Source organism: Eulemur rufifrons, chromosome 8 (assembly GCF_041146395.1).
Source record: "Eulemur rufifrons isolate Redbay chromosome 8, OSU_ERuf_1, whole genome shotgun sequence".
Classification (NCBI taxonomy): Eukaryota; Metazoa; Chordata; class Mammalia; order Primates; family Lemuridae; genus Eulemur; species Eulemur rufifrons.
The window spans coordinates 51385851-51399278 of record NC_090990.1 but is presented as its reverse complement, the minus strand read 5'-3'; the positions used below and the strand labels follow the sequence as shown (position 1 = coordinate 51399278).

At 42.4% G+C, this 13428-nt stretch overlaps 1 protein-coding gene across 3 annotated transcripts in view; it reads right to left on the bottom strand.

Moving 5' to 3' along the window:
- The window catches only part of IL12RB2 (interleukin 12 receptor subunit beta 2), a 79794-nt gene that overhangs the window by 31063 nt on the left and 35303 nt on the right, over window positions 1-13428 (bottom strand). For all 3 annotated transcript variants that reach the window (XM_069478048.1, XM_069478049.1, XM_069478050.1), the window contains one exon: window positions 5727-5946. In XM_069478048.1, coding sequence (XP_069334149.1) covers window positions 5727-5946 — 220 coding nt within the window. The remainder of the gene's footprint in view (window positions 1-5726; window positions 5947-13428) is intronic.

Sequence of the window (13428 nt, the reverse complement as noted above, 5' to 3'; positions counted from 1 at the left end):
AGAATGTTCTTTCCCTCTTGTTTTGCTGGATGTTTTATTCTCATAGTCTCTCTCTCTCTTATCCTCAGTTTGTCTGAGCAGAGGTTTGCCCATTTTATTAGGCTTTTTAACAAATGAGCTTTAGAGTTTATCCATCATTTTTATTGGATTTTAAATATTATTGCTATTGCTTTTTTAAAGTTGATTTCTATCCTTGCCTTTATTATTTCCTTACATCTTGTTTCTCTAAATTTACTCTATTATCTTATATCTCTCCCATTTGAAAATGGTAATTTAGCTGAATAAACATTTCCAGATTCAAAGTTCTTTACTGTCTTCAATTTAAAGATATTACTTTGCTATATTTTCATATGCTTTGTTGTTGACATATCTAGTGTCCTTCTGGTTCTTGTTCCTTAGCAGATGATTTGCTTTTTCTCCCTAAATAGTGTTATACTATTTTCTTTGGCTTTACGGTCTTTACTATAAAATGAAAAAAAAAAATTACTATGTTCAGTTTAGCACTCTGAAGCCTTTCCACTGAAAATCTTATGTCTCTCATTTTATTTATTTATTTATTTTTTAGACAGAGCCTTGTTCTGTCGCTAGGCTAGAGTGCCATGGCGTCACCATAGCTCACTCCAACCTCCAACTCCTGGGCTCAAGCGATCCTCCTGCCTCAGCTTCCCGAGTAGCTGGGACTACAGGTATGTGCCACCATGCCCAGCTAATTTTTCTATTTTTTGTAGAGATGGGATCTCACTCTTGCTCAGGTTGGTTTCGAACTCCTGGGCTCAAGAGATCCTCCGTACTCCCAAAGTGCTAAGATTACAGGCGTGAGCCACTGCGTCTGGCTCTGCAATATTCTTGATCACTGGTCTTCAAATATTTTTTCCCTCCCACTTAATGTTTTTTCTCTACTGGGACTCCTTTCAAATAGTTGACATAACTTCTATTTCCGTTTTTTCAGTGTTCTATTTTTTCTCATCTTTCAACTTCTTTACCCATTTTTGATGCCTTCTGGAAGAATTTCTCCCCCAATCTTCCTCTCACTATAATAATTCAGTCTTCAGATCAGTCCTCTTTGCTATTTAACCCAGTTCTTTATTTCAACAATTAAATTTTTCTTGAACTCTTCTAAATATATTGGCATTTGTAAGCTGGAAAATGTAATCAACCACCCTCAGACAAAAGTAGAATGACTGTTCTGGCAAAATGTTCAAGCCACATTAAGCCCCGATTTAGGATGATGTTTGAAAGAAAGTGATGCAACTAGGACCAATTTATTTGTGCAGCAACTAAAAACTGAACTCACTAGACATATTTAAGAAATGGGAACAATTAAATATGTTTGTTTTCTAAACAGGCCAAGTATATTAGAAACTTCAAAGTTTTATCTTTTTACTAAACTATTGCTTGTTGCTGCGAAATACTTAAATCATTTTCTTTAATGGCCCGTTGAGGTCATTCCAATGAAACATGCCATTTTAAAGGGTGAATAAACCATCTGTTTAATTTCACGTTAAAAAAAACCAGCTAAACTTTCGTTTCGACTCTGGGTCTTCTTCACAACCACGTTTCTACAATAGTATTCTCTCTTATCTTAGTAAAAATACTTAATATACTTATTCTAAACCTTTGTTTTATCTGTTGATTTAGCTCTGTTTCCCATGATACAGGTTGGTTGCCTCTCATTCCCAGAACTTGTGTTCCTTATATTTCTCCTAATTCTCTCTTTTGGGATCATATTTTATTTTCTTTGATTGATCAGTAGCCTTGGCCTTTACGTTCCCATGGGGAGAAGAGTGAAAGCTTAGCTGCAGCTCATGGTCTTCCTTGTAAGTTTAGGGTGGGGAGGAGGAGCTTTTCAGGGTGGAAAGCCCCAGGCCAGAGAGCCTGTAGTGATGCCACCTGGGCTCTACTTGTCCCCAGGTGCCCTCTCAGGCATATGTGGGCCTCTGGAACCCACGAGTGCTTCTATGGCAGGCGCTACTTTTCAGGAGGGAGTGGAGCTGTTATTCCCTTTTGTAACTGCCAGGGCCATGGGATGGGTGGCAGGAGAAAATGCCGAAGGCTCAGTTAGCTCACAGACACTCCAGCTCCCCTCCCCAGTTAGGTTCCAGGGCTTCCTTGATGGTGCTCTGCCCTGCTCTCTGGACTTCTCTGCCCCATCGTAGAGATGCCCAGGCAATGATCACACCAGGGCAACATAAGCGAGAAAAAAGAGCACAGCTAGAAAGCGCTCCCTTTGTCCTCCCCCCTTCTTCACTATCCTCCATTAGTTGGGGCTCAGCCATCCATGTCCTGTCTCTCCTGCACCATCTTCAGGGACAGGTTTAGAGGTGAGAGCCTATAGACTATGTACTGGCCATCTTTTCAGGAACATGCATTCCCAGCAGTGGTTGCTTTGTGTTCATTTGCCTTGGTATTTGATGTCCTGGTTATGCTATGGATTTTTTTAATGAATTTATTCATTCAGTAAATATTTATTGAGCACTACGGTTTGCAAGACCCTTTGCCAGGTGTTGAGAGAAAATAGCCAAAGAGCCTTCCTAACCACTGTTTTCTCTGGGATTAGCTAAGCAAATCAACCTGGCATTGCCCCAGGTTCTTCAACCTCTGAGTCACCGCACTTGCCAGGAACCAGCCTGGCGTTTCCTCCCCGTGATGTTTGCCAGGGCATGTTTTTACCTTCAAAACTCTGCTAACCACTCATCTTCTCCCAGTCACCTTTCAAAATTAATTCTTTGGCTTCAATCATTCAACTTCTCATCTCCATTTTCACTGAGAGCTTGTATATGGAGTTCTGAAGTTCATCAGGCATTTAGAAAAAGTGCCTACCTAAAAGACAGGTGGCCTGGATTTCTGTCTACCTCTGCCACTAACTGGACGTATATTTTTGGCTAAGTTACTTCATCTCCTGGAGCCTCAGCCTCTGCCACTGTGTGAATCTCTGTTTATAACTGGACTGGGTTCTGACTTTTCCTGTAGTTTCAAGAGTTCTTGAGCAAAGGGTCTAGGTCTTTGAAATATTCAGTGCATTTTGCTTGTTGACTGGTGGGTTTAGCACACATTCAATTTAATCATAAACCAACAAAAACATTCTTGTGCCTTTTTTTTAGATGGCTTATGGTGTTTTACTATTTCTAACAATTTTTCAGCAAACACCTTTGTATATACATTTTTAAGTACTTATCCTAGTATAAGCTGAGGATATTTTTTTAAGGGTAAAACTTCTTGATCAAAAGGTATATTGACATTTAAAATTTGTTACGTATTGCCAAATTGCTCTCCAGAAAGTTGTACCAATTTATACACCCACTAGCAGTGTACAAGCCACATCCTTACCAACTCGGGATATGCTAATTCTACCTACTCTTTTTTGGTATGATTTGGTTTTTCAGGTTTTCTAAAAATTTGCATCCCATTGATTGCTAGTTAGGCTAAGCATATTTTTCTATTTTTATCCCTCCTTTTATGGATCTTTTTTGAGTTGCCTGTTCATATACTTGAAAAAGTTATATGGATAGAGACATAAATACATAGATCTACAGATACCAACCCCCTTTCTGCTAAAAATATATATATTTTTCTTAAATTGCTATTTGAATTTTAAGGCTTTATGTATGGTGTCTTTAAAAAATTTATTTTACTATGCATAAAGTTGAAATTTTTTTTTTTCTATAGTTAATCTCATTTTTTCTTCAAGGTTCCCAGCTCAGGTGCCTTCCCCAAGTGATGACCACTTGCCTACCAAACACCTTGTTCTCATCTTCTTTAGCAAGGGCGCATTGCTGCCTGACATATGTATCTGAGCCTCCTTTGCAGCTGGGTGTGACCAGTGGACCAGTGGGCCAATGAGTGCAAGTGTTGCTGTGTGACCTGGGGCAAAGCTCCTCAAGAGAGAGGACAAAACTCTTCTTTCTTCCTTCTTTTTGCTGCCTGGAAGGAAACAGCTAGAGCTCCAGCAGCCCTCTGGGGCCATTTCCATCTTTTTTTTTTTTGAGATAGAGTCTGGCTCTGTTGCCCAGGCTAGAGTGCCGTGGCATCAGCCTAGTTCATAGCAACCTCAAACTCCCGGGCTCAAGCGATCCTTCTGCCTCAACCTCCCGAGTAACTGGGACTACAGGCATGCACCACCATGCCTGGATAATTATTTCCATATATGTATTTTTAGTTGTTTGGCTAATTTCTTTCTATTTTTAGTAGAGACGGGGTCTCGCTCTTGCTCAGGCTGGTCTTGAACTCCCGACCTTGAGTGATCCTCCTGCCTCAGCCTCCCAGAGTGCTAGGATTACAGGTGTGAGCCACCGTGCCGGGCCACCATTTCCATCTTGAACATAAGAGCCAGGCTTGGTAGAGGGAACAGAAAGAAGGTGTCATGGAGCTGTTGCACCAACCCTGTGCAGTCTCCACCTGAACTTCTTTTATGTGAGAGAATAAATAAGCTGCTGTAGTTAGGCCTTTGGTTAGAGTAACCCTAACTCCTAAGAGCAATTCCTAACTTAAACACCAATCCAAGGTTATATCATTGTTTACTTGTATTTTCTTCTAAGTGTTTTATCTATTAATTATCTCTATGTTAATGGCTAAAAAGATATATAACCAAGATTTAACAGTGTATATAAAATAATAATGTTTTAATAGAGACTTTTTCAAAATGATGATTGCTAGACCCAAATGTAGATAAAATTGTAACACTGAATATTAAGGAAGGATCTAATTATAGAGTTTTATTTTATTAAACATTTTTTTAAAAGTTAGGCCAATGATCTTGACATGGAATTTTTTAATAATACAGATCTTGAGAAACAGCATGTCCATTTTCTTGGCTAATCGTGAACTTTTATTTTGAAAAGTTAATTTTCAGAGCATATGACCTTAAAATGTGAAACTTTACATTTAGATGGGAGTTTTCTGATGAAGGTAATTGGATACATATCTAAATTTGTATAATAAAGAGTTGTAGTGTAGCCATGGTTTAATTACCGTCAGAATTTCAGTTTGATATTATTGGTTTTTAAAATTTATTTATTTAGAGATGAGGTCTCTCTATGTTGCCTAGGCTGGCCTCGAACTCTTGGGCTCAAGTGATCATCCTGACTTGCTTGGCCTCCCTGAGTAGCTGGGACTATGGGCAAACCACCATGCCCTGTTTGGGTTTTAAAATATGTTTCGACTGTAGGTGTAAAAATGTTTTTTCTAGAAGTTAACAACACATATTATCCTTTCTTTCTTTCTTTCTTTCTTTCTTTTTTTTGGAGACAGAGTCTTGCTCTGTTGCCGGGGCCAGAGTGCCGTGGCATCAGCCTAGCTCACAGCAACCTTAAACTCCTGGGCTCAAGTGATCCTCCTGCCTCAGCCTCTCAAGTAGCTTCGACTACAGGCATGCGCCACCATGCCTGGCTATATATTACTCTTGCTTCTGTAAAAATTAGCCAGATATCAGTGTGCAATTTAATGTAACTAATATTTCCTTACCTGTTATGCACTTAATTTCAGAATGACCTGCAAGACAGGTAATATAATTCCTGTTTTAGAAAGGAGGACATTGAAGCTCAGAGGTGTTAATTCACTTGTCTAAGGCCATTTATAGTCTCATTGGAAAAGGCAGCCTCTGAAAGCTGTTGACTACAAAGTCTAAACTCCTGGCTACTCATTTTAGTCCCTGGGCTGGGCCAGTAGGATATAAGAGATGGGTAAGACACAGTTTCCCACAGGCAACGTTAAAGAAAATTGGTACTTACCTGCCCCACACAGGTTTGTTATGTTAATACGAGTGGGTGGGGAGCTGCCTTTGGAATTTGCTGCCGACACAGCCACAGCCCAGTTCCCAGTTCTAGGAACGACCCAGGTCCAGGAAGTGTGCCTGGTGATGTTCTGGAATGGGGCTTTCCCCCCTGTCACCTCCTGCAAGGTCACCCGATAGTGGAGGATTCTTCCTCTTGCCTCTGAGACACTCAGATTCTGCAACAAAACACATTCATTTGCTGTTTACTCTTGGACGAGATCACTGGATGCTCTGTGCCTGGACCTCACGGTCCCTGCTGCAGGCGGCCACATCTGAGTAACCTTTTTATTTACATCTTTTTCTTCTCCCCACAACACACTTTTACACAACACCCACTCTACTGCCCCCCTGCCATTTAGGGAAAAAAAAAAATATCAGTTAACATTTTTAAAAGATATTTCTTAAAAACACTGATTTCCCTTTTTTGTTTCAAAATGAAACTTACTAACAGTAGACAACTTGACCACATTCCACGGAACAAGCGTGGAATCTGAACTCAGAAGATGTGAATTTGAGTTCCAGCTCTACCAATTCCACAGACCCAGAGCAAGACACTCAGGCCCTCTGAGTGTCCATTTCTAAATTTGTGAAACACACACATACACACATGTAACTTTTTAGATAGAAAATGCAATGCTGCTCATGACATTAAACGGAGGATTTTCAGGAGCTAAACTAGTAAAATCTTCACTTAGTGAACTGAATTAGCCATCTGTGCTAGGAAACTAAGACACTGTTCATAAATGTGTGACTAACAACTTCTGGAACTGCAAAAATTCCAATTGAGATCATTTGGGAGCAATCCCAGAAAGTAAGCAGAGAACTAATTATTTGTATTGTAACCCTGTTTGGACCAGGGCCATGGGAAACAGAAGCATAGAAAATGAAGAGTTGTCAAGTCTAGCGTTGGCAGTGCCCATCCATGCCTAGCGCGGGGAGAAGACGGCTTGGCTCACCAGATTTAAGCGTCACAGTTTTCTTGGCAGGGCTACCCCTTCCATGGGCAGGGGACCTCCAGCTGCCTTTGCTGAAAGACACACCTTAGTCAGCAAATGCCCCTTGCCCTGGTTCCCTGCTCATCAAGTAATCTTCTAATATTATAATTTGGTTTCCTATGAAGTGTATCTGTCAGGAAAGGCTGGGGCTGACATGAACATCTGGTTCATTTACAATTTGTATTTTTCACTTTAAGTGAATAAATTGGCTTTCTGATTACAATTTGGCTTCTGAAACACTTAGCATACTGGGAGAGAATGTTCCAATCTGCTGACTCAAGCCTTCTGGTTGGCCCAACAGCTGCATTTCATGCTGTTAATTAATCCACCAGCATCCAGCTCTTTATATTTCAGTTTCTGGAAGCTTGATTAATGCAGGTCCATTCTGGGGACGCTTCTGGATCCACAGGGTCCAAGAGTGGATCTTAAACCATGGTCAGTGCATCAGGGGAATGTCATGCTGCTGGGGGCCCTTGTGGGTGAACATTCAGCCTTTCCCTAAAGTTAGCATTTCAAACGTCCATCAGAGCTGATCCCATAGGCCTGTTTTTGAATTAGAACAAGTGCTTTTTGAAGTATGATGTCCTAAATTATTATTAATAAACATGCTCTTCGTCAAGAAGAAAAACAGGATAAATTAAAGCAAAAGCTGGCTAGGGAAGACCATGCCCTCAGCCATCTGTCACTCCACCCTTCCCTGTCTCCTTTGTAGGTCCAGAGGTAGGACTGTTACCCTTACTCCCACCCCGTGTTCCCCCACCCTAAGGCACTCCCCAAGAGTTGACTGAGCTCACGAAGCTCCCCATTCTTGCCAGGGACCCAAGAGGCTTCAGTTTCAGTCTAACAACTAAGGAAACAGCCCTAATTGGAAAAAAAAACAAAAACAAAAACAAAAACCCAAAACATCTTGTGAACCAGCCTTTATTACCTCCCACCCTCTTACTGTCCTTCATGGACATCCCAGAAATCTCATCAATCTAATAAAGTGCTGAATTAGAAGGGGAGAAATGTCGTCTTGGAACCTACAAACTTGCATAGCGACTGCTGTGAAAATCTAGCTGACCACAGCAATCTAGTAAACGGAGGTGTGGAGCTGAAGGACTGTGCAGATTGTCAGAGGGCAGTGAAGGACCTGGACTCCGACCCTTGCACTATCCCCTCCAGATCTCAGATTTTAGAGTTGGAAATGTCAGTGAAAAGCAGGGAGTGGGATGGAATTAGTTGGACAAGTAAATATGGTTTCCTGTGGGTTATGCTAACCTAAAACGTCAAGCTCAAGTTTTGGAATAGAGGTTATCCTTTCTTAGGTAATTAGTCTCCTTAATCAGACAGGAAAACGAGCCTATCTGGTCCAACAGGGTCCACGGAACAAAAAATTCGACGAGCCAATAGGTAAACAGGTATTAAGTATTTAGCCAGCTGGGCACTTAGTCTCTTGAAGCATCTGAAACCAGTATAGCTTGGTTTAAAATAAAAAGCAGCATAACATTTGCAAATAGTGTGTAATCCATCACTCCTGGATTATGCCTAGCCCTGATGAAATGGAGTATCGTTATGGAACCACTGAGCTGGAAGGGACTCTACACATTAACAATTAATTCAATGTTTTATTTTCTAAACAGGAGAACGGGGGCCCAGGGACGTGAAGTGACTTGCTCCAGGCCACTCAAGGGGTAGATGAAGAAGGTAGGAGTAGAAGAACCCAGAGCTCTGGACTTCTAGACCAATGTCCCCTCTGTCATGACGTGCCACTCCTCACGTTGGCGAGCCTGAGACAATGAACCGTAGGTGTGGACTGCCCTGCATCATAGCTGGAATCTCCCATCACCCCCTGGCTAAAAGTTGCAAAGCAACTTCTCTAATTGCAAGGTCATTCTGAACATGCAGCATCAACAGCGGGCATGCGTTCAGCAGTTTGAGGAGGGCGGGGACGCAGAATTCTTTTATTTCGGAGCTAGCAGGCTCTGAGTCACAGGAGACAACCCAGGAGGACTGCCGACCTGCGAGCCCGCTGACTCTCCCCGGATAAACTTCTTTATTCTCTATGCTGCTCGTTGGGGAGAGTGATACAGGAGAAACTGCCATTTATTGGGCCATACCAGGAGCCAGGAGCTTTACATCTGTGGTCACACTGAGCCCTTGCAACTCCCCTGTTCCGGCGAGGATGCAGAAGCCGGGAGAAGCTAAGGGTACGTCTCAAGCAGGCCTCACGGAGAAGCAACGGGAGATTTTAGAGCGCCCTCTGGCGGATGTGGGAGAGGACCGTGCTATCCGGAAAGCTGTCTGGCAGCCCCGGAGCGTGGCCAAGACCTGGAACCTCTTCTCTGGCAGTGCAGAGAATGGGTCTCAGGCCAATGTTCCTACTGTCACTGTCACCCTCTCCTATTGGTGAGAGTACGCTAAAAAGGAAAAGCTGCCCTATTTCCTCTCTCCTTCAGCTTTCTCTCTGCTCTGTCTTGTGGGAAATGATTTAAACAGTATGGAAAGCCTACATGACTTACGTTTGCCTGAGAAGTGAAGAGTGACCAGTTCCCTCCATAAACCTACTACCGTAGGAGCTCTGCTGCCTGGAAAAGCTTTCAGCGTCAAAAATAACTTGGTGAATGTAATTCATGACAGGACAAAATCTAACACATTTCAGAATGCAGTGTACCTGTTTTTATTTTTGGAGAAAAGGTGTCTCTGTGAATTCATAAATCATTTCTTCTTAAGACTTAAAAAAAACTCTACTGTACTTGTTATGAAGTAGTGCATTACTTCTGAACTTCCCCTGATGCAAATAATAAAAAAAAGTTGTTAAAGCTTAGTCTATATCAAAGAAGAGGGTCTATAATCAAGACCTTAGAAAGCTGGGGGGATCTGAACATTTCTTAGTAACAGCTTTTCTTTCTTTTGATTTGGACTTCAGAATACTGCCAACTTTGGTTCTTCTTAATTAAGGCAGACCCTTTGCTGTCTTGCTTCAGCACACAGCAGCTGTGTGACTGTGGGCAAGTTATTTGACCTCTCTGAGCCTTGATTTCCCTGCCAATAAAATGAGGGTGATTCCATGTACAGTGTAGGCTTATTGGAGCAGTCAGTGAGTTAAGGGAGGTAAACTGTTTTAAAGTGCACTGGGCAAATGGCAGATGATGTCTCTTAGCGAGTTCCCCGCTCTCAGTTACTCTAAAGTAATATAAAACTCAGCAGGACTGGCACTTTTGGTATCACACTTGCAGGACCCTTCTACCAGCATATGGAGAGCCAGGCCATCTTGACTCTTGCCTTTCACTATGGCTCTATGTGAAAGCTTACCAACGCCATGCAGTGGATTCCAAAGTACACGGAATCTGAGTTTAAACTTGGGTACCTTGATTTCAGAACTCACGACTGCCTTCAGCAACCCCAGTCCAAAGGGAAGAAGTAACTCCAAAGACAACCCTCACAGGGAAGTTTTAAGAATCACTCTATTGAAATTATCTATGTAACAGTCTACCTTCCCATTAGCTCATCAACTTTGTACCCTCGGTGTCATGTGCAATGTTTGCCTCCTAACGACAACTTATCAAACACTTTTCACAATGATCTCATTAATCTTCACAACAACCTCATGTGGTATATACCATTATTATCTGCACTTTACTCATGAGGAAAGTAATGCACAGAGAGGTTAAGCACCTTGCTCAAGAACACACAGCCAATAAGTAGTGCAGCTGGAACTTGAACCCAGGTAGCAAAGCTCTATCTAAAGGCTGAATTCTTGGCTGCTGCACCATGCTTGTACTTAGGAGATACTCCCCAGGTGTTCTGCTACACTGAACTGATTTAATTGATAGTCAAACCTCATGGTAGTTACTCTGGCATAACGATTTCTGTCTTGTTTTGCAGCTAGAAAAACAGAAAAATAAGGAAAACTTTTGTGAGAGCAAAACTTGAACTCCTGTCTCATCTCTGATTTCTACCTTCTGTTAATTCTCTGCTACCTCCTCTCTTGTGGTTTTTTGCACTGGCCACATTCTGCTATTTAACGCAAATTCCCTACATTTCAGCTGGCATAACATGTGTAACTAGTAAGCAAGGGAAAGTCTTCTTTCCAAAAATATCTTCAGAAATGCTATGCCAGCCTGTGATCAGACAAGGATTGAGAGGGGAAGGAGATAGAGTTGAACATTGCAACAAAACAATCAGAATTGTACCATCTGTCATGTTTGTATTTAAATATTGATTCTGAGATTGTCTACCTCCTGCAATTCTATAAGGGCCTGAACACTTCCTGGCAGCCAACTCTCCCTAGAGATTTATAATAGACGTTTGTCCTACATCGATATAAATCAGATTCCAAATAATACTTTCCACTCTTACCAAGCCTTTTTCAGATGAGGAGGCCAAAGAATTCATCACTTCAGTGCAGTGTGATACAGATTGGAATGTTCCTCATATGACAGAGAAATACAAGGAGAAAGAGCAAAGCTGTCCCCATCGCAACAGTCTCTCTGAGGCTGTGCCGTCAATGGGCGTACGGTGCTTGCTATCTTCTCTTCCTTTGGTAGAGACAGTAGCTGCTTATCAAAATGAATCACCCCGCGTAACAAGTGAATAAAAAGCACCAAATCTTTTCCCCACTTTTGGAACCAAGAGTCTTCTGAACTCTCTCTGTATTGCTTTCAAAACACTGGAGCTGTGCTGTCCGATAGGGGAGAGAGCCCTGAGCCGCAGGAAGCCACGGAGCCCTTGAAACGGGCCGGGCCGCCCTGAGAGGTCCGGCTGCCTGGAGGGTGAACTCTTTCCCACTGCACTGTACTGGCACTTAGCAGGCACACCAGTTTTTGAAGACTTAGTAAGCAAAAAAAGGATGTAAAAGATCTCCATAATTTTAAATATTGATTACATATTGAAATGATAATATTCAGGATGTACTGAGTTAAAATACATTATTAAAATTAATTCCACCTGTTTCTTTTTATGTTTTAAAATGTGGCTTGCATTTGTGGCTTGCTTTATGTTGCTATGAGACAGTGCTTCACTCAAGAGATTCTTTCCCCACCAAATCCATGGTCCCCAGAGGGTCTCCTGCCAAACGTTCTCCCCCCTTGCCATGGCTAACCCGCTCTTCTGGGGTCAGCTCTGCCTCTCTGCTCACCGCTTCCCTGCTCGACTGGGCGAGTCCGACCATCATCCCTCCAGCTGAACCTTGAACTCCTCTACACCCGGAGTGTCCTCATCATCTGGCTCCTGTTCCTGCCCCCGCATTGGACTGTGAGCTCCAGGACACGAGGACTGGATTTGTCTCATTCACTTCCACATCCTGGCCATGCGGCACAGTGTCTAATACTAAAGAGGAACTTTAATGTATTTTTTTTTTGTTTGAACCAATGAATGAATGAGTGAGTGAGTGAATTCAGCTTCATTTGCATGCAGGTATTTCTCTTCCAGACACAGGGCCTCAAACAAATTTCAGAAAGTTTTGATTTGCTATGATCAAGATAGTCAGAGGACTCTAAAGGAATTAACAGAGAACACTAGAAAGGTTAATGTGGCTTTGACCTGGTTGTCATGTCATTTCCATACATTACCCATATATAGATTCAAGGTGATTTTCTTCTTAAAAGATACGTGCTGTATTAACTGGAAGAGAAGTGTATTGGAATCATGGACTGAAATACTTAATCAAAGCAAATAATGCAAAACTTTGCATAGAAGATAAGAGAGGGAATTTGCGGCATTGCTAAAAGCCCCCTGTAAAGGGGTCTAACACGACACTGGGGCTGTTTGTGACGGACAACATTTTCTACTTGTTACTGCGTTTGTTGTTTTAACAATACTCAGGCGTTTTTGCTTCATTTCATAGAGTAAGTTGTACTTTTTGGCTTCAATGTTGAAAGTATTTTTCCTTTTAAAAATAGCTATGATTAAAAAAAAAAAGTACAGGATATTTTTGAGGAAATGAAGCTTTCAGGAGAAACAAAGGCCTGGGAAAATGAGTAACGATGTGGAAACCATAGCAACAAAGTAAAGGTCGCCTTCACTTTCAACACATTTACACACTGACACATGCTCACCTTCACACCCACACTCTACTCACATACGCCCACACTCACACCTTCCACACATACACACTCACGTACACGCTCACACTCATCCACATACATACACACACACTCACAATCACCCCCTCACTTCACACACATGCTCACATATACACCCACACTCACACCCCTAACACACATGCAAAACTCACCTGCATTCACACACGTATCCACACGTAGCCTTCACACTCACACGCAACACACGCACACACATCACTCACATACAGGCGCGCTCACACACACTGACACGCACGTCCGTTCACAGCCACGCGCGCACACGCAGGGGCTGCACCCAGTCAGCACGAGTCATTCTCCTCTAACGTAAACATCCTACAAAAGTGAAAGGTCGTTTCGCATTTCCCCACATTCAGGAGAAACATGCTGTCACTTTGTTCAGGGGCTGATGGGGTTTTACTTGGGGCTTCCTTTGGTGTCGAGACCTGAAATTCCCCTCTTTGCAGTGCGGGGTGGGGTGTGTCTTGCATTTGGGTTTCCCAGAGTGGCTCAAAGGTAAAAGCCCCACCACATACAAGCCTTTGCTTCCTTCCCCCAGTGAGGCATGACTTGGGCCCCTCGCAAGGCACTTGATCTGGCTGCA